The sequence below is a fragment of the Oryx dammah genome, unplaced genomic scaffold (assembly GCF_014754425.2).
Source record: "Oryx dammah isolate SB20612 unplaced genomic scaffold, SCBI_Odam_1.1 HiC_scaffold_22, whole genome shotgun sequence".
Taxonomy (NCBI): domain Eukaryota; kingdom Metazoa; phylum Chordata; class Mammalia; order Artiodactyla; family Bovidae; genus Oryx; species Oryx dammah.
The window spans coordinates 28,578,422-28,603,235 of NW_024070206.1; the positions used below are offsets into that span (position 1 = coordinate 28,578,422).

At 39.0% G+C, this 24,814-nt stretch overlaps 1 protein-coding gene across 2 annotated transcripts; it reads left to right on the plus strand.

The window, feature by feature from the left end:
* The first annotated feature begins 3,328 nt into the window (after positions 1-3,328).
* RIOK3 (RIO kinase 3) lies at positions 3,329-24,084 on the plus strand. Of its 2 annotated transcripts, none has more exons than XM_040264727.1 (13): positions 3,329-3,563; positions 9,224-9,339; positions 9,966-10,111; positions 10,203-10,310; positions 10,496-10,605; positions 11,814-11,957; positions 12,616-12,743; positions 17,308-17,505; positions 18,733-18,892; positions 20,452-20,532; positions 20,621-20,710; positions 21,563-21,670; positions 22,504-24,084. In XM_040264727.1, the coding sequence occupies exons 1-13, from the start codon at positions 3,501-3,503 to the stop codon at positions 22,609-22,611; spliced, it is 1,560 nt and encodes a 519-aa protein (XP_040120661.1). In that variant the 5' UTR covers positions 3,329-3,500; the 3' UTR covers positions 22,612-24,084. The 2 variants fall into 2 exon arrangements, with proteins under 2 accessions (XP_040120661.1, XP_040120662.1); XM_040264728.1 differs by having other exon boundaries at positions 3,330-3,563; positions 9,873-10,111; positions 22,504-24,055.
* The last annotated feature ends 730 nt before the right edge of the window (positions 24,085-24,814 follow it).

Here is a 24,814-nt window from a genome sequence, read left to right on the forward strand (position 1 = left end):
GCCAATTGGCGCAGCGACCGCCCCCGGTGCCTGCCTCTTAAAGGGGCAGCGCCTCCTCAAGCACTCCCAGGCTCACGGTGGGCGGGGCCAGCTCTCCAGGATGTGAAGGGAGGAATAAGGTTCACTAGGGCTGTGACCACCTGTAGAACAACAGCGGGTAGTCCTTGTAAAAAGGTAGAAAATGGTATAAGAGGGGGAGAAAAGCAGCTGACAGAACAATTCACAACAGTCTATTAGCACTGAAAGAAAAATGTTCAGAGCTAGCCCACTGAATCCTGAGCAAACTAAATGAAAAGAAATCCACTTAGATATATTTACATATTAAAATTCACATTTTTATTGTATTAAAAATATCAACATATAATTTGCTATATAACCATTTTAACCATTTTTAAGTGTATTGTAGTGTTAATTACATGCACATTGTTGTGCAACAGATTTCTAGAACTTTTGCATCCTGCTAAACTGAAACTCTACACCCAGGAAACAATTTTTCCCAACCCCTCCCTGCTTCCCCCCCACCCACCCCCAACGGTCCCCTGGGAATGGGAACTACCATTCTATTTTCTTTCTACTGCTGGGATACCTTATCTGAATGCAATCAAGAATATATATTTTATTAAAAATTATTCTCTTTATCTTTTATAGTCAGAACATTCAGTTCAGTTCATTCGTGTCCAACTCTTTATATCAATTTAAAAAATAATTGTGCAGTAAAGGGAACAAAACAAAATATTTGTTGTTAGAAAATGGCAACCAGCAATTCCCTAGCAGTCCAGTGGTTTGGACTCCAGGCTTTCAATGCCAATGGCCCAGGTTCAGTCCCTATTGGGGGAACTAAGATCCCACAAGTCACACGGTGCGGTCAAAAAAAGAAAGAAGGAAAATGGCAATGGGTTGCATAGGGTTCAAAAATCACTGTGTCCCAATTAAACCTAACCAACCTATAACACCCCACTCTAGAAAACTTAGGAAAATTCTGTCATCACTAAACATATAATAGACTTTCCTACCCTTATACCTAGTTTTATGCTGTTCATTCCAGCTAAACTAGCTTTATAGCTTCTCTCCAAATCGTTTGTCTAATTTGGTAGCACCTCCTCCATGCAGCCTTTCCAGATTTCTCCAACCAGCAAAGAATCCTGAAACATTCACTGTCTATAGCTGTCATGTGGCAATTAATCATGCACTCTTTTGAGACAGAAGTGTTGTATTGTCATTCAACATTGTTATGTGAATATGTTATCTCTCCAACTATATCTCATAGTTTTCTTCTTCTCCCACAGGACTTTAGCAATGTTTTAAGTAGTTATTGAATATTTGTTGATATGCTTGAATTTACTTTCAAAATTGACAACTAATTTCAATAATAAAGAGTAAAGAATTTTAATTCTGTTCCATTTAGAGACTGAAGAATCTGCTGACTCCATGTGCTTACTGCTAAGTCACTTCAGTCGTGTTCAACTCTGTGCGATCCCATAGACAGCAGCCCACCAGGCTCCCCTGTCCCTGGGAGTCTCCAGGCAAGAACGCTGGAGTGGGTTGCCATTTCCTTCTCCAATGCATGAAAGTGAAAAGTGAAAAGTGAAAGTGAAGTCGCTGAGTTGTGTCCCATTCTTAGCGGCCCCATGGACTGCAGCCTACCAGGCTCCTCCGTCCATGGGATTTTCCAGGCAAGAATACTGGAGTAGGGTGCCATGTGCTTAGGGAGTACAAATTCTAGACTAGCTCATCTCAGCTGAGCACCAGTGAGTTTATCAGCAGAGATGATAGGAGTAAAAACTGAAACTAAACCTTTTAAACATTGTACTTATTCCACTTCACAGCAAAATGCCCATTATCCCATACAAGAACTCACTATTTAATAATATAGGACCAAACAAAAAAAAAAAACAAGTAACATGCAACAACATGCTGTTGTTGGTAAACCACATTTGTCCTATTAATAACATTTGAAAATATAAGTTGTAAATACTGTAAATTTCCATCTTCCCTTTTAAGGAGCACATGGTTGATGGCATCAAGTCATATACCTTAACTTGAGACACAACCATTATGATTGTTAACTCACAAACTGTTCTAACCTGGAATTCCAACTCAGGATAAAGAAACTTCCCTTGTCCCCACAGCCTGCCCTCTCTCTTCCCCGTCTGAAGTAAAGCCTGAGTGTCCTCTGAGACTATTCATTTCTGTCTGGTGTGCAAGGCAGAGGAGCCAGCTGGCACGCCTTGCTTTGTCCAGCGCATCTACCAAAACGTGACTCCTGCTATAAGGCTGTCCTCTGACATCTCTACCTGTCCCTAAGATTCCGCAGCATCTACCGACCTTTCTGGGTTACAGTCTGAACATTTTCTGAAGACCAGCACGTACTCACACTCTTCCATTCCACCCCAAGCCCTGCCGTCTTGCTGGGTAATTTCAAGGTCTACGTGGATCACCCATCTAACATCCTGGCATTTTACCCTGCTCCCTTAAGCTTCCCGACCTCGTCCTCACCACTGTTTCACTGTGATTTCCTCTGATCTGAGAATAGCCAGTATCTGCTTTACCCCTAAAACACTTTTAAACGATTCATTCACACGCTCTTTCTCTGAGGTAAAGTGTAACCATTTCAAAGTGTAAAACTCAGTGGCAATGTACAGATTCACAATACTGTCCAACTATCAACGATAACAAGTTCCAAAACCGCTTCATCACGCCAAAGAAAACCCTTTACCCCTTAACCAATCACTCCTCGTTTGCCTCCTCCCAACCCTGCTCCCTGGCAACTACCAGTTTGATTTCTGTCTTCATAGATTTACCTATTCCGGATTTTTCCGGTCACGTTTAGAAAAGCTGAACCAAAACGTTTATTACGCAGTCTTATTTTTGCTCCATGTTACGTAACACATTTTACAAAATTTCACACTCCTCGCCCCGCCTCCTACCGACAACTGTAATAAAAACAAAACCCGACCGTTTCCTTCTATCTCTCTTCTGTAAACCTGACATATTCTGTCTCCCATCTCATCCCAGTTTAGAATCCACGCGGGGAAATAATGAATGAACAGAGAGTCTGTTCTGCTTGTTTTACAGTCCACGCACTCTGATTCCGTTTAACTTGATCCAGCTGCCCTCTCGCGCAGCCAAAGACGTGGTTCAGGGTCACCGTAGAGCTTGGCCAGAGGAAGCCACACCCGGCATCTGCCCTGGTAGGAAAGAGCGACAGTGACCACCAGCCTCCGGCCAGAGCAGCGACCGGAAGTGCGGCCCTCTGGGGCGGAGAAAGGTGACCTAACGCGGAGCCCCGGTAGGTGGCCAATCGGAAGCGAGCGTACCGGCGTAAAAGGCGGAAGAGAAGCGGTCTAGTTCCGGACGCGGCCGCCGCCGCCGCCATCTGTCATTTGAGCTCCGGCACCAGCACCCTGCCGTCCCAGCCCTCCCGCCTGTCTCCTCGGCGGAGCTGCTTCCCGGTCCTTCCACCTCTCTGCTCTGTTCTCGTCGCTAACTTCTTCCCCTACATGGATCTGGTCAGAGTGGCATCCCCTGAGCCCGGGCCAGCAGCGGCCTGGGGACCCAGCAAGGTGAGTGGCAGTCGGGGCTGACGCACCTGCCGTAGCCTCCTGGACGGGTCCTCTCGGAGGACCCGGAGAGGATGGCAGGCGCCGAAGCGGCTCCCCAGGCGACTTGGGAAGTTTTGGGCTGAATACCAACCGACAGGGAAAGGGAGGACGGGCGGCGGGGCTGCGGGTGTTGGGGAGAGAGAGGCAGGGAAGGGGCACAGGCGACCAGAGGCCACCCCGGTTTGGAGTCTCCGTCTAGTTGTGCACCTTGGTTTCTGAACCCCCGTGGCATGTATTTGGGCTGGACTCGCTTAGAGATGCTGACGTTTGAGGGAAGGCAAGCACCAACTTGTTTTTCTCCAGCCAAATGAGTCAGCCCAATTATTCACAGAAAGCCAGACGGAAAGGTGGCTGAGGAAGCTGTTTTCTTAACTTGTCAAGTGTGGTCATCCTACTTGGGCAGTTTGTTGTTTTTGAAGTAGTAAGTTTAGGAGATAAGTCCACGCGCACCCTTCCTCTCCTCCAGGCTAATGCTCAAGTGTTTACAAACTGAGATGGTTGTGTCTGAGTTTTAACGTTTATGCTTTTTCCTGTAATGGCCAACTGAAATGCTCATTTAACATTTGGTTTCTGATTTCGGGCTGCTGCTTTTCATGATACTTTCATTAGAAGGATGAAAAGATTCTTTTGCCACTTTATGGAGGGTTTTCTTGAAAGCAGAAGTAGGTCAATTGAGATTTTGTGTTCCTCAAATTAAAGTTGTGAAGGAATCCAACTTTTTTAGTTTCCTAATTGTTCATTTTTAAAAAATAAAATGGACATTTACCAACATATTAATTTAAGGTGTACAACATAATGATAACATAATGTACAACATAACGATACATGTATACATTGCAAAATGCTCACCACAGTAAGTCTAGTTAGCATTCAGGATTACATTTTGTTTCTTGTGATGAGAACTTTTAAGATTTACTCTGTTAGCAACTTTCACATATACAATACAGCATTATTAACTAGTCATTCTTTATAGTACATCTCATGCCTTATTTATTTTGTTAATTGGAAGTTTCTATCTTTTGACCACCTTTACCCATTTCACCGACTTCTTTACATGTTCACACAGAACATCTGTTCCATTTAAAGGGTCACTCATTAATCTTATTAGTAATATTTTCATACCAGGTCTTAACAAAAAGTGGGGGAAGTATGAGCTATTAAGTACTGTAAAGGAAATTTTAATAAAAGTTCTCATACAACCGTAAGGAGAATCTAGGATATTTAATTGGCAAATGTGGTTACATCTGTCTTTTACATTGTTTATTTTTTTCCTGTCAAAGCTTTGTTTACAAGGTCAAGATCAGTAGATGTAAAAGAACAAATCATTAGAAAGACACTAATAAATATATACTATACATGTTAAAATTCTCCAGGTAAGCTTGTAAAGCTTATAAAAATGTCAGATGAGACAAACTTTGCTCAGAATACCTCAGCTCAGAACAAACTTCACTTCCAAAACTAATTCCATAATAAAATATTTGACATCAGTCATATTTTCATTTAAGTGTGCATCATCAGAACTATAAAATATCATTTTCATCTTGCAATAAAAGATCATCTTGGGGTTTACTGATGTTCTGTTGAGAAGACAGCATTTTCATGGGGGAACCAATAGAAATACACTGCAGGTATCACACTGCAAGTATCATTTCCTTCTCTAACCTCTTGGAAGATGGAAGTGATTATAGAAACCTTTGTGGAGTAAGTGGAGATTTGAGGAAAACCTTGGAAAATGGAAAGAATGTTAAAGGCTAATGATTCTCAAAACTTTTCCATCAGGACTTTTTTATACTCTTAAAAACCATTGAGAACTCCAAGAACTTTTGTTTATATTGGTTATATTGATTGATATTTGTCATATCAGAAATTAAAACTGAGATATTGAAAAACTTTATTAAGGGATGTAAATCATGATGTTTATATAAATAATATGTTTTACAAAAAAAAAGCTGTTTTCCAAAATGAAAAATTAGTGAAGTAGTATTTTGGATTTTTGCAAATCTCTTTAATGTAGTAACTTAGTAGAAGACAGCTGGATTTTCATAGCTCGTTTTTCTTCAGTGCATTGCAGTATGTATCAGTTGAAGTATATGAAGAAAATCCATCCTTACAAATAGGTGGATTTTAGCAGGCATAATTGCAGATGGGTAATAAGAGCATGGTAGACACACTGAGAATGAACTGAGTTAATCTTTAAAAATGCACATTAAAAAAATGTTATTCAAGTATAGATGATTTACAGTGTTGTGTTTAATTTCTGCTGTACAGCAAAATGTTCTTTTTTATGTTCTTTTCCATTATGGTTTATCACAGGATATTGACTATAGTTCCCTGTGCTACACAGCAGGACCTTGTTGTTTGTGCATCCTATATATAGTAGTTAAAATTCACATTCATATTCTAAACCCACTACCTTTGAAATTTTTGGAGAACACAGTTCACAGGCACTCATAGCCACAAGAGTGCTGCCGTCATATCTGATACAGACTCTGGAAAACTCTACACTCTTGCGAGAATGAGAGTGGGAACTTTTTTAGAACTATTATGAAAATAATTTTGACCTCTTAGACACCCCGGAAGGGACTTGGGGGTCCCCAGTTACAAAATGCCAAGCTGCTGTTATGAGCAATGAATTTTAGGGAATATTCCAAGAAGGGAGAAAGGACATACTGTACGCAAAAGTGAGGAAGTGTGTAGCTCTGTTGGAAAGAGCTGTAACAAGTGGATTAGTGGTACTCCTCAGAACTGTTAAGGTCACCAAAAAGGAGGAAAGTCTGAGAAACTCACAGCCAAGAGGAGACTAAGGTGACATGATGACTAAATGTTATGTGGTATCTTGGATGGTATTCTGGAATAGAATAGAGACATTAGGGGGAAGCTAAGGAAATCTGAATGAAGTATGGGCTTTAATTAATGATTGAGCTTATTAATTGTGACACATGTACAGTATTTACACGGAGATGCTGGGTATAGGGATTCTGGCGACTCTACAGTCTTGGTGATTTGTTGTTGTTGTTACTCGAAAAATACTCTAAAATTGAAAGTTAAAAAAGTAGTGTTGTTGTATAGGCTCACATCACATTTTTCAGAAATCCTTGTTTTGAGAAGTAAAATTACCCGCTTAAATATTTTGCCTAGATTATGTCTTCCAGCTGCATGAGCAGAAAAGGAACTTTCCTGTGAGTTATGGTTCCCTTGACTGGCTTCAAGTTGAGGACAGAATTTTTGTTATTATGTACCTCCTTCGTGTTTGCTGATTTTTTTTGTTTTTTGTTTTGCTTTAAAGTTGATTCTTTCCCTGTAGTTGTGTGCAGTAAAATCTTTAAAAAGAAACAAAAAGCAGGATGGGCAGCTTGTGATGCATCTTGAAGAGTAGAAGGAAGGGGGAATGATTTCCCTCCCATCTGCAGCCAGCCAGGTGTGGGAGGACGGTAACTGTGAAGACCCCACATTGCTGCATTCAGTGGTTGCAGTTTCCCAGGAGAGGAAAACAGGGTAGGTCAGGGGTCCTCAGCGAACAGGAGGCAGGGAGCTAATGATGGGCTTGGTAGATGTCACGTAAAGCAGAATAACTAACTGGAAGTGGTTGGAGTTTCCCATCAGATCTTGATGCCCTGGTGAGTTTAATTTGTTGAAAGCAGTAGTGGGAAATGATGTCGGATTGCTTGGGTAGAACAAGGGCCTTTTACTCTTATCTCCTTAAACATTTGACAGAGGGAGCCGACGACTTCCTGAAGAATCGAAATATGACAAAAGAAGATTCCCCTCCATTCACCCTATAGTGCCCGTTTGGAGAAGGGGCCCCAGTGCCTTTTCTAATCCCCCCTTGGGATGGTGACCACGGAGCCTGTGGAGAGCTACCATGCCTGGCAGCTGTCCCTCACAGCCTGGAACATTTTAAGGAGGGATTTTGGGCTGCTGGTTTGAAGATGTGATTTCAAAGTATAGAAGTTGGCAGACTTTCAGAAATCTTTGCTTATTTACCCCACACAAGGAAGAAACCTCAGTGTGAGGTGGCCCGGCTGAGCTGGCCAGCAGGGGTGCAGAGAAGTCCAGCTCTAGAGCCTCGGGCTCCTAGGAGTGCGGTCAGTAGGACTGAGCAGTCCTGGTGTCTTGTTGGTGCTCTCAGTCTCTGCTCGTTTCCCTTTCCCATTCAGTCTGTCTTGGAAGTAGGTAAATCTCTGCCTCCAAAATAACACAGTGACTGCCTTTCATCATTTACCTCTCTGAGAGATTGTCCACAGACGTCTTAACATCTTAGGAGAATTAATTGACTGCTAGCTAGAGACTAGAAGCCTGAGAAGTGGGTGGGCAGAGGGGCTGACAGCACTGTGGGGAGGAGGACTTTAACCTAGGAGCGGTGTAGAAAGAAATCAGACCTCTCCAGCCTAGGGACACCGTGGCAGTTCCTTGACATATCCCTAGGTTTCCTTTTGATGCCTGTTCAGTAAAGAACTCGAATGCCTCTTTAGGTCTGAAGCCCTATGCTGGACTCTGGCTAAAACACTTACCATCACATGCTATTCTATATTAGACTCTCAGGAGTGGTAGTGGTTAAGAAATGTTTGGACTTTATCTTGAAGGCAATGGGAAACATTAAAGCAATAAAAGGACTTTAATAAGGAAACTGAGCCAGTCAAATCTACATTTTAGAAAAACCATTGTGTTGTGGTGTGGAGAGTGGAAGCAAACAGAAGGCAGAGTTAGGAGGCTCTTACAGTGAGTAACCCAGCGATGGGAGGATGACACCTCAGAAAGGGGATAGAGATCAAGTTCAGGAGATACTTAGACCTCTTATTAGTGTTAATGGTCTTAATCACTGGACTGTCATGACTATGATGGAGTCATTTGCTGCTGCTCAGTGAAGCTTCTCCCCTCAAAAATTAGAAAGTGTGAAATAAAGCTGCAGTTTGTACACATTGCAGAGGGGCTGAGATGGTGATGCCATTGAGGAGGGCTGACTGGCCAGCTGTTCTTGAAGAGTCTCACAGAATACTACTTTGCTCTAGTAATAATGTTTCAGGAATCCATTTCTCAACTTCTAAAGTTCGGAAGTATAGGGTTCATTGTTTGTCACTGCTGGGTTTTTTTGTTTGTTTGTTTTAGCTTATCCCAGGCTACCTTGAAAGGGGCTGCCATATACTATTTAATTGTTGAAGACTTACTGCTTAAATTAGAAGGAAGTGTAGCTTCTAAGTGGGCTTTGAATTGTGGTAGTTGGTATAGCCTGTTCCTCTAAGAGAATCTACCCAGGAAGCCAAATTATAAGTGGAAGGTGAGCAAAGTATAAGTTGCTTGGTGAGCATGATATCAGAACAAGGGGGCATCACATGAACTCAGTGGCTAGTCAGGTGATGCTGGCGTAGCCTGTGCTCCCCTCCACTATAAGGACAATCCCACCAAGCAGGCTGGGAAGTGCTCTTGGCTGTCATAGTCTAGGTGTGTCTTTGATTAGATTTGAGCTAGGAGCTATTTTTACCTTCAAGATGATTTCTGCAAAAAACTAAACATTCCTTTTGAGTTTATTTAACTCCTTAATTCTCAAAAGATAACCTTATTTCCAAGTTTGGAAGTCACTTTAATTTCATTATTTTAAATTGCCTTTTTTTTTTTTTAAACAGTGTCCATGGGCTACCCCTCAAAATACAATATCTTGTTCTTTGTCTGATGTAATGAGTGAGCAGTTGGCTAAAGAATTGCAGTTGGAAGAAGAAGCTGCTGCTTTTCCTGAAGTTGCGTAAGTAAAAGTCACAAAGAATCTATTTGATCTAGCAACTGACCATAGCCAAGTCTTAGGATTTGATTAGTGATTGTCATGACAAATGAGTCAGAAATTTAGAAAAGCAGTGCAATAGAAGGAGCACCGTTTTAGGAGTTCACTGATACTTGGGTTTTGGTCCCAATTTTGTGACTAGTTTTCAGTATTATCTTGGGCAAACTGCTCAGTTTCTCTGGGTTTCAGTTACTGCAGCAGTTGAACTCTGTTATCAAATAGATTAACAAATAATAATCAAATAGATTGATTAACAGTTTTGATTAAGTGTTTGTAGTTTGTCTTTCCATGTATACGTCATCTCCTTTGATCAGAACACAGAACAAATGAATTTGGAGTCTGCTTGGTTCTTATGATAGGCCCTTTAGCTTTCGGTTTCTTAAAGCTCCCTTAATCCTGTTGGGTGCTCTCACAGGTGCCTGCTGTTGGTCAAAGGGCAGCTGGGCAAGAGGGGGTGAAGGGTTTGGTAACGTTCTTCCATTGTTTCTTCAATACAGTGTTAACACTGAAAAGGCACATCTCACCCATAATTGGTAGCATCTGTTGACACCAGCACATTATATTAGTCTATATTGCCTTATTTTGAATAGTGTTGCTGAAGGACCATTTATTACTGGAGAAAACATTGACACTTCCAGCGACCTAATGCTGGCTCAGATGCTACAGATGGAGTTTGACAGAGAATATGATGCCCAGCTTAGGCGTGAAGAAAAAAAATTCAATGGAGATAGCAAAGGTACTATGACCTTATTGTGACAGCCCCATTGGGTGGTAGGAGATGCTTGTATGGGCCCTAAATAAATCTTCAACTGTTTTTGCCTTTTAAGTTTCCATTTCCTTTGAAAATTATCGAAAAGTGCATCCTTACGAAGACAGTGATAGCTCTGAAGATGAGGTTGACTGGCAGGACACTCGTGATGACCCCTACAGACCAGGTATCAGGGCTTTGACCTTCTGGGGGCATAGAATGGGGAGACAGGAGGACTAAGTATTGTATATTTTTCTTTGACTCTCATTTGGTAATTTATATTAGATTCAGATATCTTTTTCAGACAATAGTGAATGCAGCAATTTAGTCTCTGCTATTTTTACATACTTGACTTGTCTTAATCACCTTTAGCAAAACCAGTTCCTACCCCCAAAAAGGGTTTTATTGGAAAAGGAAAAGACATCACCACCAAGCACGATGAAGTAGTATGTGGGAGAAAGAACACAGCCAGAATGGAAAATGTAAGTTACAGAAGGGGTTCCCCTGAATCATAAATATCCTAAAGTTTTATTAGGATAAGTTAGAAACATAGGATTCTAAATACACTATCTTAAGTTTCTAAAAATATCCTTCATCCTTTCTAGAGATATTTTAGAAGACAGTATAGCAACACCATGGAAACTCAGCCACTGATGAGAATATATTGTACCTCAGAATAAAATTCTCTAACAATATTAAGAAAACTAGTTTGATTAACATTGATTCTAAAATTAAGAAACTCTTCTTATGAAAGTAACGTTCTTCAGTGTCTTAGTTTTCCATGAAATACCCAAGAAACATTACCATGGCGATTGGAGGGTAACATTGGGAGGTGGAAACCCTTCCTACTGTACACCCTGCTGTAATTTTTGAATTTTTTATCTTGTGCCTACGCCTGCAAAGTCAGAAACAAAATGTGATTTTTGAAAAATAGAAAAAATGGCATTTTTTTCTTCCTTCACAAATATCATGGTAAATATAAAACATTTAGACTTCAGAACAAAAATTCTTGTTAAACATATTACTAAATTCTAGAAATAATCTAGATCTGACTCTAGAACAACTCTGTCCAGTATAATTTTTTGTGATAATACCACACACTGTGTGTACCAGTGCTGTCTAATATGGTAGCCATATTTGACAACTGAGTACTTGAAATTTGGTACAACTGAGGAACTGAATTTTTAATTTTATTTTAATAATTTAAATGTAAACATCCACATGTGGCTAGTGGCTTCCATATTGGGCTTAATTGTCATGGTGTGAGCATAGCTTGCTGTTTTATCCTACTCTTCAAAAATAATTGTGAAATTGGTTTTTTTTTTGGTAAGACTTGGTGTGATTTCAAAATATAACATATCCATTTCAAAATATAACATATCCTTTGATATAAAAGCAAAAGTTCAGAGCATATGCTAAAATACCTTAGTTTTTAGATGTGTTTGGATGTTTTCTATGCATAAAATAAACCCTCCCTTCCTTTGGGATGAAATTTCTTTAAAAAGCCTTATTTCCCTTTCTGTTGAGCTCACTGCTGAGTTATTTTGGTTTTTCCTCTAATGTCTATGGATTCTGCTTTCATAGCATTATCATCTATTGAGTAGGGAACCTAACTAATCCAAGTAAAACTGTTTATCTCTGTCCCATGTTAAAGTATTCAGATGCTGATTTTTCTTTTCCATTTTGGCAGTTTGCACCTGGGTTTCAGGTAGGAGATGGAATTGGAATGGACTTAAAACTATCAAACCATGTTTTCAATGCTTTAAAACAACATGCCTACTCAGAAGAACGTCGAAGTGCCCGCCTTCATGAGAAAAAGGAGCATTCTACTGCAGTAAGTATTCTTACGTTTAATGGAAAGATCCATATTGGAAAACTTCATGTTTGGAGGAAAAAACAAGACAAAAGTTCATGTTTGGTATTTTTTCATGAGATTGACTTTTTAAATCAAAGATGTGAATAAAACCCAAGTAGCTTTGCCATTTGACTTTCAGATTTCATGTAATGGTTATTAATCAGTTACTCAAGACTAGCCTTTCAGTGGTCATAATTAATTTGGACTACGTTCCTTTCATTGCATATGATAAATTGTTTTCTGTCATGACATATTTATAATAACATAATGGTTTATAATGTTTTAATTAATGAAGTTAGTGTCTAGTATCTTGAGAATAATTTTTAAACTTTTAGAAAAACAGAACTAATGGTAGGTACATTAGGAGAGCTATTTAAAGTTTGGAGATAAAACTTTGACTAAGCTAGAATCTGATTTTTAGTAGTTGTTTTAGATATTCACTTTCAGAGACAGTAGAGTTATAGGAATGGATGTTATCTTAACAGTCCTCTTTTAAGAGCCTGTTATATATACATCTAAGTAAATGAACAATAAAAGTTTTAAAAATGTGTATTTTGAATGTTGGATATTAGAAATGGCTCAGAAAATGTTTTGTGATTTCCAGTCATTTTCACTTACAGCACTTTATCTTTTGCAGGAAAAAGCAGTTGATCCTAAGACACGTTTACTTATGTATAAAATGGTCAACTCTGGAATGTTGGAGACGATCACTGGCTGTATTAGTACAGGAAAAGAATCTGTTGTCTTCCATGCATATGGAGGAAGGTAAATGAGCAGAAAACAATACCATGATATAAACCAAAGCTTAGTCCCTTGTTCTGAATTTACATAAGATCAAAGTTTAAAGCGTTATTTTAGGAAGTCTCAGCAATATAGGGACATAAGAAGAAAAACACAGTCAAGGGAGTTCCCTAGTGGTCTAGTGGTTAGGATTCGATACTTTCACTGTTGTGGCCTAGGTTCAGTCCCTGATCTGGGGGACTGAGATCCTGCAAGCCTCGCCGTGTGGCCAAAAAAAAAAACAGTCATCCCAATTCTACCATCAAGAGAGAACCAGTAATAATTTTGTGTAGACTCCTCCAGTCTTTTTTCTATGAACATATTATTTTTCATATTATTGTAATTGTTCTATATCATACAGGCAGCTATAGTGGCATAGCAAAATTTGACCCTGAGTTTGATTCAAAACTTTAGTCTATGGGACTCTGATACCAAGTTGGGAGGGTTATACTTAAATATCTTTAAAGCTTTTTTTTGTCATTTTAGATGTTACCTACTTTACTTTTGTTACGAGATCTTAGTCGAGTAAAGGATGGCATGAGGAAGAGAAAACATTTTAAACGTGGAGCCTGTTGAGAGAATGTGCAAACCAGGAATATGATGTCATCTGGTTACTTAGCTTTGAAGTCTTACTAGTTCAGCAAGGCTTACTAGCTCAGCTAATCCTTTATGTTAGCAGTGTTTATAAACAAAATTGTTAAAATAGATTACAGATTATTCTCGTTATTTTTAGCTTTAGAAGGTATTTATTATATACTTAAAGGGATTCAAACAATTACTGCTCAAGTACTTGCCTTTGGTTTTCTTATTTAACTTGTTTCCCTTTCTAGATGTGACATACACATATAATCATGTATTGAATTACACTAAGTTCCAAAATGAAAGGGATGAAAATGAATGTTAGGTTAAAATGACTCAACATTTTTTAAGCAATGTGATCTGGAGCAGTCTACTAAACTTACTTGAAAACTCACCCTCCCTTCATAGGATTTTAGTTGGGGTGATTGAGATCGTATTTGATTATACTTGGTATAAATTACTCTTAATAAACCTTTTTTTTTTTTTTTACTCTAAGCTCTGTTGCCCTCTTTCCAAATTTCAGCTGAGGGTTCCCTGAGATCAGGCAAACATAACTTAATGGCACAAATTATTTTAAAATGAAAAGTTCCTCACAATAGAAATTAAACTGTACAAAAAGGATTAAAATGAAAGTAGCCTTCATCTTACCAGCTGTGGCCCCCACAGGTTTTTCCTCTAAAGTTTACCACTATTAATAGTTTTTAGTCTAGTCTTCTAGAAGTTTTTATCAGCATCTTTTTTTTCAATTAATATATCTCTCAAGTCCTTCTAGTTTACTGGTTTGTATCATACCATTTTTATAGTAGAACATTCCACTCTACGAATATACAGGAATATCTTTGTACATAAGCTTTGCTATGCTTTTGCAAATAAATCCTTAAGCTAAATTCCTAACACTTGGAATTGCTGGGGCAAAGACTACATGCATTTTCCCCCTTTCTGTTAAACAGTGGAAGGCCTTACTGAAATGAGAGTACCAGATTTTGCTGAGCTGGCTGTTATATCAATCAGTGTTTCTTGATTTCTGTTATTAAAATTTTTTAAAAACTTTTTCTTATGTGTCACACCAAAGGCCAGAAATCTTAAATTTGTTTATTTTTTAATAGTGGAACAAATACACTTTTCCCTATGAGCTAGTTAGATCTGCAGGTTGCACAATTCTAGGTTTTGCCAAATTGCCCAATAAGACAGTTAACCAGTTTATGCCACCACCAGTAAGCAGTATGAACCTGTTTCCCTCATTCTCATCAGTGCCTAGTCTTATCAAACTTAATATTTTTTTCTCAATGTAAAAGATGGAAAGTACCTTTTTAGTGTTTTGGTGTGCATTTATTTAGGATGATTAGGATTTTTTTTTTTCCACATGTATTGGCCACTTGGGTTTCTTTTTCTTGCCATTTTCCTTGTTTATTCTTTCTCCATTTTCTGTTCAACTTAATGATCTTTGATAGAACAAGTGGGCTCCCTTTGCTTATTGTGGAATTGATATTATAATCTATACTTTGGCATTTGTAAGTTAGTAAAGCTAGAGAGCATTTGGTTTTCAATAGCTGAGAGTAAATATATTTTAAAGTATAAGTTAGTTTCCTCTGCTACATAACGAATTACCACATATATAGCAACTTAAAACAACACCTATGTATTATCTTACGGTTCCTGTTGATCAAGTTCAGGCATGCACGGCTTAGCTGGGTTCTCTGCTCAGGGTCTCCCAGGACTGCACTCTTGCGTGTCAGCTGGGCTGTGTTCCTTACCGGAGCATGAGGTCCTCTTCCTTAGGCGCAGTTCAGTTCCTTGTGACTATAGGACAGAGGTCTCCACCTTCTGGTTGCCTGCCAGCCAGGCACTGCTCTGAGCTACTAGAGGCCCCTGTAAGTTCTAGTCATGAAGCCCTTTTGTACAGCAGGTTGCATCTCAGAATAATCAGGAAACTCTCTGCCTTGGGTCTACTGAGTCTTAGAGGACGGAAGATAATTCTGGCAATGACTGTACTATCACTTTTGCTGTAATCTGCTCAGGGGAGGGGCTTATACAGGCAAGTACACCAGGGACTGGGATCTTGGGGACCCTTTTAGGTCCTGCCTGCCACAGAGCTCTTCTGGGTTCTGTCATGCTCACATTGACCAAGTAATCAACAGTTATTTGAATAGTAACCTGCTAGATTTTTTCAGGAAATAAGTGTATAACATGTTTTCTACTCTCAAAGAGCTTATGGTATATTCAAGAGGAGAACATTACAGTAAGAACTGGTAAAAGTTGTACAGAATGTAACATACATAGGTTGGTCTTTTTTAATACATATGTGTCTTTTTAAAAAGATTTTAAAAGTACTATTCATGATTGTGACTGTCTCTCAAGAGTTGAAATGGGGAATGAAACTAACTACCACAGGTGGTAATCAAAGGAAATTTCACCTTTATTTGTAAAGTTTAATTCTTTAAAAAAAAAAAAGTGGAGGAGGGAGTGCTGAAAATGGGAGGATTGAAATTTAGACTATGAGATTAGACAGAAAATTAGAAGTTACATATTTAGAGGTAATAAGATATAAAATTGTGTAAGCAAACCAGAAATTGGTAAGGAGGACCTTAAAAGCTCATCAGAGGGTTGTGTAATTTACCGAGAAACATGGAAGCTTTTTTTAGTAGGAGAATGACAAGATGAGTCTTATAAATTAGATTCTATCCTGGAGACCTTGCAAATGAGGAATCTCCTCAGTAGTATTTTTGATAGGGCCTCATCTACCTATGGTTAAATTGTTTCAGTGACAGAGAACTTATCTCAAAATCCAGAGATGTCTAAAACATCTTTAAATTATCATTTCTTCCTTGGAGAGAATCTCTGTCCTGTCTCACTGAAAACTGGTTCGTTCATTCACCAAGTGTTTATGCAGCTACCATGTTCCAGGCATCTTCTGTGTACTGGGGCTATAGCAATGACTGGTACAAGGGAGGTCCCTGCTTTCATAGACTACTTCTTCCCACCCCTCCCTCCAATCCCCTCCCAAGACTATCAGATAAGTGCCATGCAAATAGATAAAACAGGGTGATGTCATAGTGACTGGGTGACTGCTTTTTATCAGTAGGACTGGGAAACCTCTGATGAAGTGACATTTAAACCTGGATTTGAATGACACACCTGGATTCAGTATCACATATCAGAAGGAAGAACATCCAGACTAAAGAACAGCTGGTGCTTTCAGACAGGTGTAAGCTTGGTATCTTTGGGAGATTAAGAAAGCCAGTTTCCCTGGAGTGTAGTGTGTGAGGAGGAGCCAGAAGGCTGGAGAAGCAAAGGGTGGATCAGGCAACACTCTGTAAGTCAGGGTAAGGAGTCTGATTTTTCAGTGCAGTGAGAACCAAAGCTCAGATTCGAATCTCATTTTCAAAGGATTACTCAGATTGCTGTGTGGGAAATGAATTCTAGTCAGGCAAGAGAAGAAACGGGTCAGTTAGAAAGTTGTGGTGATAGTTGAGAGATGACTTTGGTCAGACTAACAAGTGATGAAGGTGAAGAGTAGGAGACTGCTGGTGTGTGTTTGGAAAGTGAGAGTGGACAGTCTGTGCTGTGGGGTTGGCTGCGGGAAGGGAGAGGGACTCCAGGCAGACTGCAGCCTATTTTAAAGTGTATGAAAAAAAAAAAGGTAAAAAATTCATTAAGGAAATTTGGATAAACTTTGGGCAAGTGTATAGGTCTTCATTGTTCAAGTTTAATTCCATAGTCATTAAATGAAGATTATATTATGGGTTGTTGAAAACTGTTGACAATTTATTTGAAAGTGTGTCTTATTAAAAAAACTAAAAGCTAGGGTTTTCTTAAGACCTAAAACATGGAGGCTTAAAAAAAACAAAACACCCCAAGGCTTCCCTTCTCAGAGAAGATAGATCTACTTTCATGTCATAAAATCTTTTATTTTGAAGTTGTTTTTTACCTGGCAACCGACACTGACTTAATGTTTGTTTCTTCCACTTAGCATGGAGGATGGAAAGGAAGATAGTAAAGTTATACCTACAGAATGTGCCATCAAGGTATTTAAAACAACCCTTAATGAGTTTAAGAATCGTGACAAATATATTAAAGATGATTTCAGGTTTAAAGATCGCTTCAGTAAACTAAATCCGCGTAAGATCATCCGCATGTGGGCAGAAAAAGAAATGCACAATCTTACAAGGTAAAGAAAATCATTGTGCTGGAAGTCATCTTGGGTGATCACCTCTTTGTATTAAGTCTACCAGCCTGGCAAAAACACCCATGCTTTCTTTTAAATTCATTTGTAGAAAGCATGAAAGGCCTTGAAATTCTAGTATTTAAGGAGGGCTTCTATAAGAAAGCATTTCCATGCATATAACCTGAATTCGTACGCATAGGATGAAAAATCCATTTTGTTTTTTCTTTTCCTCAGTAAAGTTTGAGGGAAATTAAGTCATTTTCTACTAAAGCTATTTTGTCATATATCTAAATGTTATCTTTTCCAGCTTCCAGTTAGGCATATTATAAATAATAATTTCCTTTTTTGTTTCAGGAAAGGTTTATCCCATCTAATATTTGTTAATTTGGTGAGGGCAGGATTTTACCAGTCTGATTGCATTTGCTTTAATTTATTAGACTTGTTGCCCAGTTCTCTAAGCAGAATTTATCAAGGAAATTGTTTTGTCAGCCAAGAAATTGACTAATAATCTTTCTTATTTACAAACCTTCCTATATTTGAACTATTAAAAGCTTTTAATTTTAGTTTGATTTTCCTAAAGTTGTTTGTTTTCAAACATAATTACCCATATTTATTAGTTGCAAGTCTTGTATTTAGTAGAGCTTCTAATTAGGATAATTTCCCAAGAGGCCTTTCTGCCCTACAGGCTGTTTTCTGTATTACTAAGATCTCATCACTGCCTTTCTTAACATTTTCCCGTAGCTCCCATAGTCTTGAGTGTAAAGTTCAAAGCTGTTTTGTGACGCGGAGCCAGCCGTTCTCTGTGGGCTCAGCCCGCTTGTCCTTGCTCCCACTCAAGATCCAACTGTGTTGATTTGCACACACACACCCCCACGTGGACTGTGCACCCTGATGCCTCTGCATCTCACAGCAGCTTCCACACCATGCCTCCCCACAGTTTGAACCTGGCCGGTTCCTGTCTGCCCGCTTCTTCCGCGATGCCGCCTACCCGCACCTCTGCCAGGGCCCGTGCCACGCTGTGCTTTTGTCATCTCCTCACTCATCTGTTTGTTTCACCAGGCCACAGGCTCTGTGAGGGCAGAGGCTGCGTCATACTGCCTTTGCATTCCAACATTCCCCAGAGTGGAACACAATGACAGCTCATTGCAGGACCTCGTTAGATATTTGTTGAATGAATGAAATATTCTCTCCTACTGATCTTTACCTTCTTGATCCTTTCTTTCTGTGTAGGATGCAGAGAGCTGGAATTCCTTGTCCAACAGTTGTACTACTCAAGAAACACATTTTAGTTATGTCTTTTATTGGCCATGATCAAGTTCCAGCCCCTAAATTGAAAGAAGTAAAGCTCAGCAGTGAAGAAATGAAAGATGCCTACTATCAAACTCTTCATGTAAGTTGTGCCATACAGGGCATTCAGATACCAATTTTTAAAAATACTTCCTCTAAACTAAAAAAATTCCTAGCAGGACTATTTTAAGGCGTTATAACGAGGACAAACTGAAGTTTGTGAAGGAATGTTAATATTGAAGAGTGGTCTTTCTATCAGTATGCGTGTGTTTTGAGTTGTTTTAGAAAAATCATGGACCAGTGCAGCAAGTGAAGGGTCAGTGTTAGTGACATGGAAGCCAGAAGCTATTCATAAAACTTCATTAAATAAAATTTGATGTTGCTATATTTAGCAGATACAGTGCCTTGTTAGTTTGTATGCCTTCTTGAAACAGTGAAGGAAATAACCGTTAGTGTTGGGAAATTAGAAGGAAGCAGATTCTCTCTCAGTGTAAGGCAGTAATGATCAGAAGATGGTAAGGTGTGGTTTATCCATCTGTGCAGGCATTAGAAGGCATATGTCAGGAGTCTTGAGGAAGCTATTTATGTTTTGGGACAGCAACCAAATTCAGTCTGGGAGACTTCTAGCTCAAGAAACTGCTCCTGATACTGTTATGCCTCTGTTTTGTAAGACTTCCCTGGTGGCTCAGATGGTAAAGTGTCTGCCTACAGTAAGGGAGACCCAGGTTTGATCCCTGGGTGGGGAAGATCCTCTGGAGAAGGAAATGGCAACCCACTCTAGTACTCTTGCCTGGAAAATCCCATGGATGGAGGAGCCTGGTAGGCTACAGTCCGTGGAGTCGCAAAGAGTCGGACACGACTGAGTGAATTGACTTCACTTCTTCTTTTTTTTTTAATTGAATCGGAGAAACATTTTTAGCACAGTGTGTGCATGGAGCTCTCATGTCATGCAGCAGTTGATGTGAATATGAACGTTATCCAAATTAATTTTTTAAGATATGGCTAGAGAGTTAGTCCAGTTTTCTCTGCCTTAAGTAGGAAAACAGTCAACGAAAATCAAGCCTACCTTTCTGGTTTTTTTTGGCCATGGTGTGGCTGGGGAAGAGATGAAGTAGTGATGAACTTCATATTTGATTCTGTTAAAGCTGGGAAACAAACGTTAGTGCTGACTTCTCTAAGGCTAGGGATCACCACCAGTCATATAGTATATATAATATTATGTAATACCACTTAATTTAGAAGACTGTCTCTTTTTCACATGTCTGGCAGGAAGTACTTTTTATCTTGGAGTTGTGTGCACCCCTTGGAACTCTCAGTGAGATGTTTGCCCTTTTATGAAGGGTAAGCCTAGGTCCCCTGGTGACCACAGCTCTCTCACACGTGTGGGAATCCAGGTCTGCCCTTTGGCTTTCTGATCGCATTACTGTCACATGGGTGGGGAAGTAGAGTGTCATATCTCTTCCACTGTTTCATTGTTCTCCCATTGTTCCTTGAGGTTGAAAAAAAAAAGGCACAGCCTTGACTGTAGCACAAAAAAGAAGTTAAGTTCTTTACCCTAGTTTTGCTCTTTCTGGAAAGTATTGGTTGATGTGGATATTTTAGTTTTATGAGTAACTTAGAATGGTTCCTCATGTCCTAAATGTCTGTCCTTTCTCCTCACAGTTGATGCAGCACTTATATAACGAATGTACTCTCGTACACGCCGACCTCAGTGAGTACAACATGCTCTGGCATGCTGGGAAGGTGAGGAGCATTTTGTTCATGTTCAGACTTAATGACTTGATGTAAATGACTGACTATAAAGAAATCACTGTGCTGTGTATTTAAATAGGTCTGGTTGATCGATGTCAGTCAGTCTGTAGAACCAACCCACCCTCATGGCCTGGAGTTCTTGTTTCGTGACTGTAGGAATGTCTCACAGGTGGGAATGTAAATTGTCTTTTTTATGGGTGGGCTGTAATAGATTGAAATATTTTTCTGACTCCTAAGACCAATAAGAAGACACTGTTCTTAGAAGTTAAAGGAAGGGTTTAGTTCCTCTTTGCTTTCACGATAAAGAGACAAAGATTGATTTGTCAGGTCTCATTTTTTGTAAGAATTTGATTGCATGCCTCACATTTGGGCCAATGAATTAAATTTCTGAGAAAGTAAGCTTTATTTTAGTTCTAAATATTTAAGCCGTCAAGTAGACATGTAATCCATGCACAGTGCTTTAAGGGAAGCTGAACTATAGCAACCCTGCATGCTTCCCGCCATTGTTACTAAGAGAGTCTTGCTAGTGGTGTAGTCTGGACACTGTTTCTCTGAGGCAGAGTGAGTAGACAAGGGCAGGTAAAACTCAGTCATCACAGAGTTGAGACACATCTGTTTGCTATTTTCTGAAGGAAATGAATTGTCAGCAACAGATTCAGATAGGAATGTTCTAAATATGATAGAACAGCTTCATTGGAAATAATGTCTGAGTTTAATTCATGAAATTTAGTGATTATTTTGTGTCTACTGAAAGCAATGCCAAGCAATTTTATATATACCACTCATACTTACAGGTTTAGAAGGTGCAGTATGACAGACTTATTATTAAATCCAGAAGATAGCCCACGTGTGTGAGAGGACAGTAAGCAAGTAGAACCTGAGCGCAGTTTTATTTGAGTTGGAAACATCTGCAGCTAAAAAATTATGGAGGGAATTCACCGGTGTCTTACAGTACACTGTTTGCTGTTTCTGAGAGAACCTGGCTGATATCTCTGCTGACTTTCTCATGTTTCTTTACTAGTTTTTTCAGAAAGGAGGAGTAAAGGAAGCCCTTGGTGAACGAGAACTCTTTAATGCTGTTTCAGGCTTAAACATCTCGGCAGATAATGAAGCTGATTTCTTAGCTGAGGTAAGTGTTGTAAGGCTGTTTTTCACCTTGCTGATAGTGGGGAGCTGGATGGAGTAGATAATGAAACCCAGAGCTGAGTTTATCCTCTCATCCCCTCAGAAACAAAATTAATTAGAGATTTTTCTTTTCTTGAGATGTTTTTGATCCTTCCTCAGTCATTGCAGTGGATCTCAGTTCAGTTGCTCAGTTGTGTCCAACTAACTCTTTGCAACCCCATGAGTTGCAGCATGCCAAGCCTCTCTATCCATCACCAACCCCTGGAGTTCACTCAGACTCACTGCCATTGAGTCGGTGATGCCATCCAGCCATCCCTGCCTCCAGGGATGGTCTCTCAAAACTGAACAAAAACCGAAATGTGAAACAGCAACAAATTATTCCCAACAACCTACCAAAGCAGAGAATGATTGTAGAATCTGTTCCAGAAAGCCCCACTGTGACTTGAGTTTGGCCAAGCCATGCTGGAGTCTAAGGCCAGAGGAGAAGTGACGGGAAGTTGGTACGTCTAGCCTTTAGTTCAGGACAGTTACTTGATGTTGCTGCTGCTGAGTCAACTTTGGGATTTCCTTTTTCTTGTTCCCTGAAAGCTGTATAGATTATATCGTAAGACCTATCTGATGCCAGTGGCTAGCTTGATAAAGACACTTAGCATCAATCCTGATAACATAAGTAAAAACATATACATATGTATCACACTGTGATCTGTGTCACACACTGTAATTCTGATTCAAGTCCATTGTCATTAGGAATGTCGTTTTAGGAGAGTAAAAATACCAGTTCAATCTCAAGCATGACTTCTGTGAAGTAGCATTTTGACCAATGTATATATTTTACAGATAGAAGCTTTGGAGAAAATGAATGAAGATCATGTTCAGAAGAATGGAAGGAAAGCTGCTTCATTTTTGAAAGACGACGGAGGTCCACCAGTCTTATATGATGAATAGCACTAATGCCCACTGCTTTCAGTGTTGACACAGTGGTGATTGTCAGCTGCCAATGGCAAATGAAGTTATGGGTGACTTGAAATATCAAAACATGAGGCGTGTACAATGGTGCTTCTGTGCTTTTTTCCCCTTGTAACCCATATAACCAGATACGTGGAATTTTTAGCTCAGCATTGAGAGAATAAGATGTCACTACCTCTCATGATATGAATAGGGTAATATAATTCTTAACAGCTACAGGTTATCTAGCCAAAATCAACCTGATTTTACAGGATTTGTGGCATAAAATGTTTTGATGAGACTTTTTAACATTTCCAAATATGGAAGGAAGGGACAGTTGTGTTTACAAAGGAGACATTTATCACAACACACTTGGCTTTTCTCACAACACACTTGGCTTTTCTCACCTCCCTCTTTTGTGTTGCATCTTTCCTCAAATATTTTATCGGCCTAAAATTAGCCCTTCTTAATTCCTTTTCCAGATTGTGACCATGATTCTAAAGGGAAATTTCTTCTCTTTAGTAGGTGACGTAAATGGAAATTTGGTTTCAGAATGGCTGACAGAAGTAAAGTGCTTTTTATTGGTACATCATGAATTCTTTTCCCACACTCACATGCAAGGAAAAGGCATCATCAGTTTCTGAAAGAGAGAAATAAGTACTTCTCAACTATCCACAGTTTTTAAATTTAACTTCCAGCTTTTCTACATTTAGGTGAAATGGTTAGGATGTAACTCATGGTGCAGCTGCTCTGCATTTATAATGAAAATGTAAATTATCTGGAAGGACAGAATAAAATCTTCAACCATGTTTAACATTTTTAATGAAGTCATTGAAACAAAATTCAGTTTACACATCACTCAAGCTGTATACTTACTGATTTTGAAAGAAATATAGCAGGCTACCTAGAAAGATTATATAATCAAAGGATGAGAAGTACATACAGAACAAGTTGGGTACCAAATCACCAACTGAGTTAAACTGCCTGATCTCGCTTTTAATAATTTTTAGTACTGTTGGGGCACCACTTCTTAATGCAGACGAAATACACTGACTCTATTAAAGACTGAAGCTCATTCAGAACAACACAATCGTTCATAGAAAGTAAAATCTGAACATTAGTTACACAACATTATTTTAAAATGCCAAATACGTTCTCTCTAGAAAAATATTTATTTTGTTTCTGTAGTATAACTTTTAATTGTGTTTCAGAGAAGTGTGATTTGGGGCTACTCATTGCATTTCATGAAATGTTTACCACTATGAAACAAATATTTAAATGACTGGGAATTATTGACTTTACAGAAATTTTAAAGAACTAATTTTAGAAACCATTAACCATTAAATTTTGTTTTGTTTTGTTTTCTGACATACTCTTGTTTGACAGTAGCAGCAAACAGCTGCTGTGTGGCATTCTTGGAGTGTGCTGTGAACATACTTTTTAAGAATTAAAAATGAAGAGATCATTTTAGAATTGGTTCTTCGTGTGTATTCTTCCTTTTCCTTATATTAACATAGGTCCTGGCATTGAGTTACATTAACCCTCCTGTTTAAATTCAGCAGTGCTATTTTAAGCAGTGGCTCCCCCCACCAACTTCCCATCTTTAGATTTCACTTTTAAATGACCTAGTTCACATTACAAATAGGTTTTTCCCCTCATGCAGAGCTAAGAGTAAATTTTTCACACAGGGGAAAAATGTTGGTTTGCTAAATAGTCAGATACAAATGGGAGATAACAAAATCTGGAAACAAGGATCTTTTGCCTCACTTTAATGGAAGTGAATATATGAATATGAGATAAATTATCAAAATAAGGGAGATTATGTGTAGAGAATTTTTATTTCAACAAGATAATTTTTTCTCAGTTTCCTTTTATAAAAAAAAAAAAAAGAAAATCAGGGACTTCCCTGACAATCTAATACACTTTCCTGGCGGTGGTTAGGTCCTTGCTTTCACTGCCTGGGTTGAATTCCTGGTCAGAAGTTATGGAGCAGCCAAAAAAAAAAAAAAAAAATCCGTTTTTCTGCTTTCAAAACTAAGACATGCATGCTTATTTAAATTTAAATATTACAGAAATCCAGAAGTGCTGAAGTAAATGCCCCCTTGAATTCCAAAAATCACTGCATGCAGTGGGGCATACAGCTATGCCATATTGTTTCCTCTCAGCAAATGTTGTATTCTCTTTTTTAAAAAAATCTTTGGAC

What these genes read in the sequence shown, in the direction of transcription:
- RIOK3 (XM_040264727.1), top strand. Translation starts at nt 3,501, where the DNA reads ATGGATCTGGTCAGAGTGGCATCCCCTGAGCCCGGGCCAGCAGCGGCC. An exon ending in GCTGCTTTTCCTGAAGTTGC is followed by an intron (nt 9,340 to 9,965) that starts GTAAGTAAAAGT and finishes TATTTTGAATAG; the next exon opens with TGTTGCTGAAGGACCATTTA. An exon ending in GAAATGCACAATCTTACAAG is followed by an intron (nt 17,506 to 18,732) that starts GTAAAGAAAATC and finishes CTTTCTGTGTAG; the next exon opens with GATGCAGAGAGCTGGAATTC.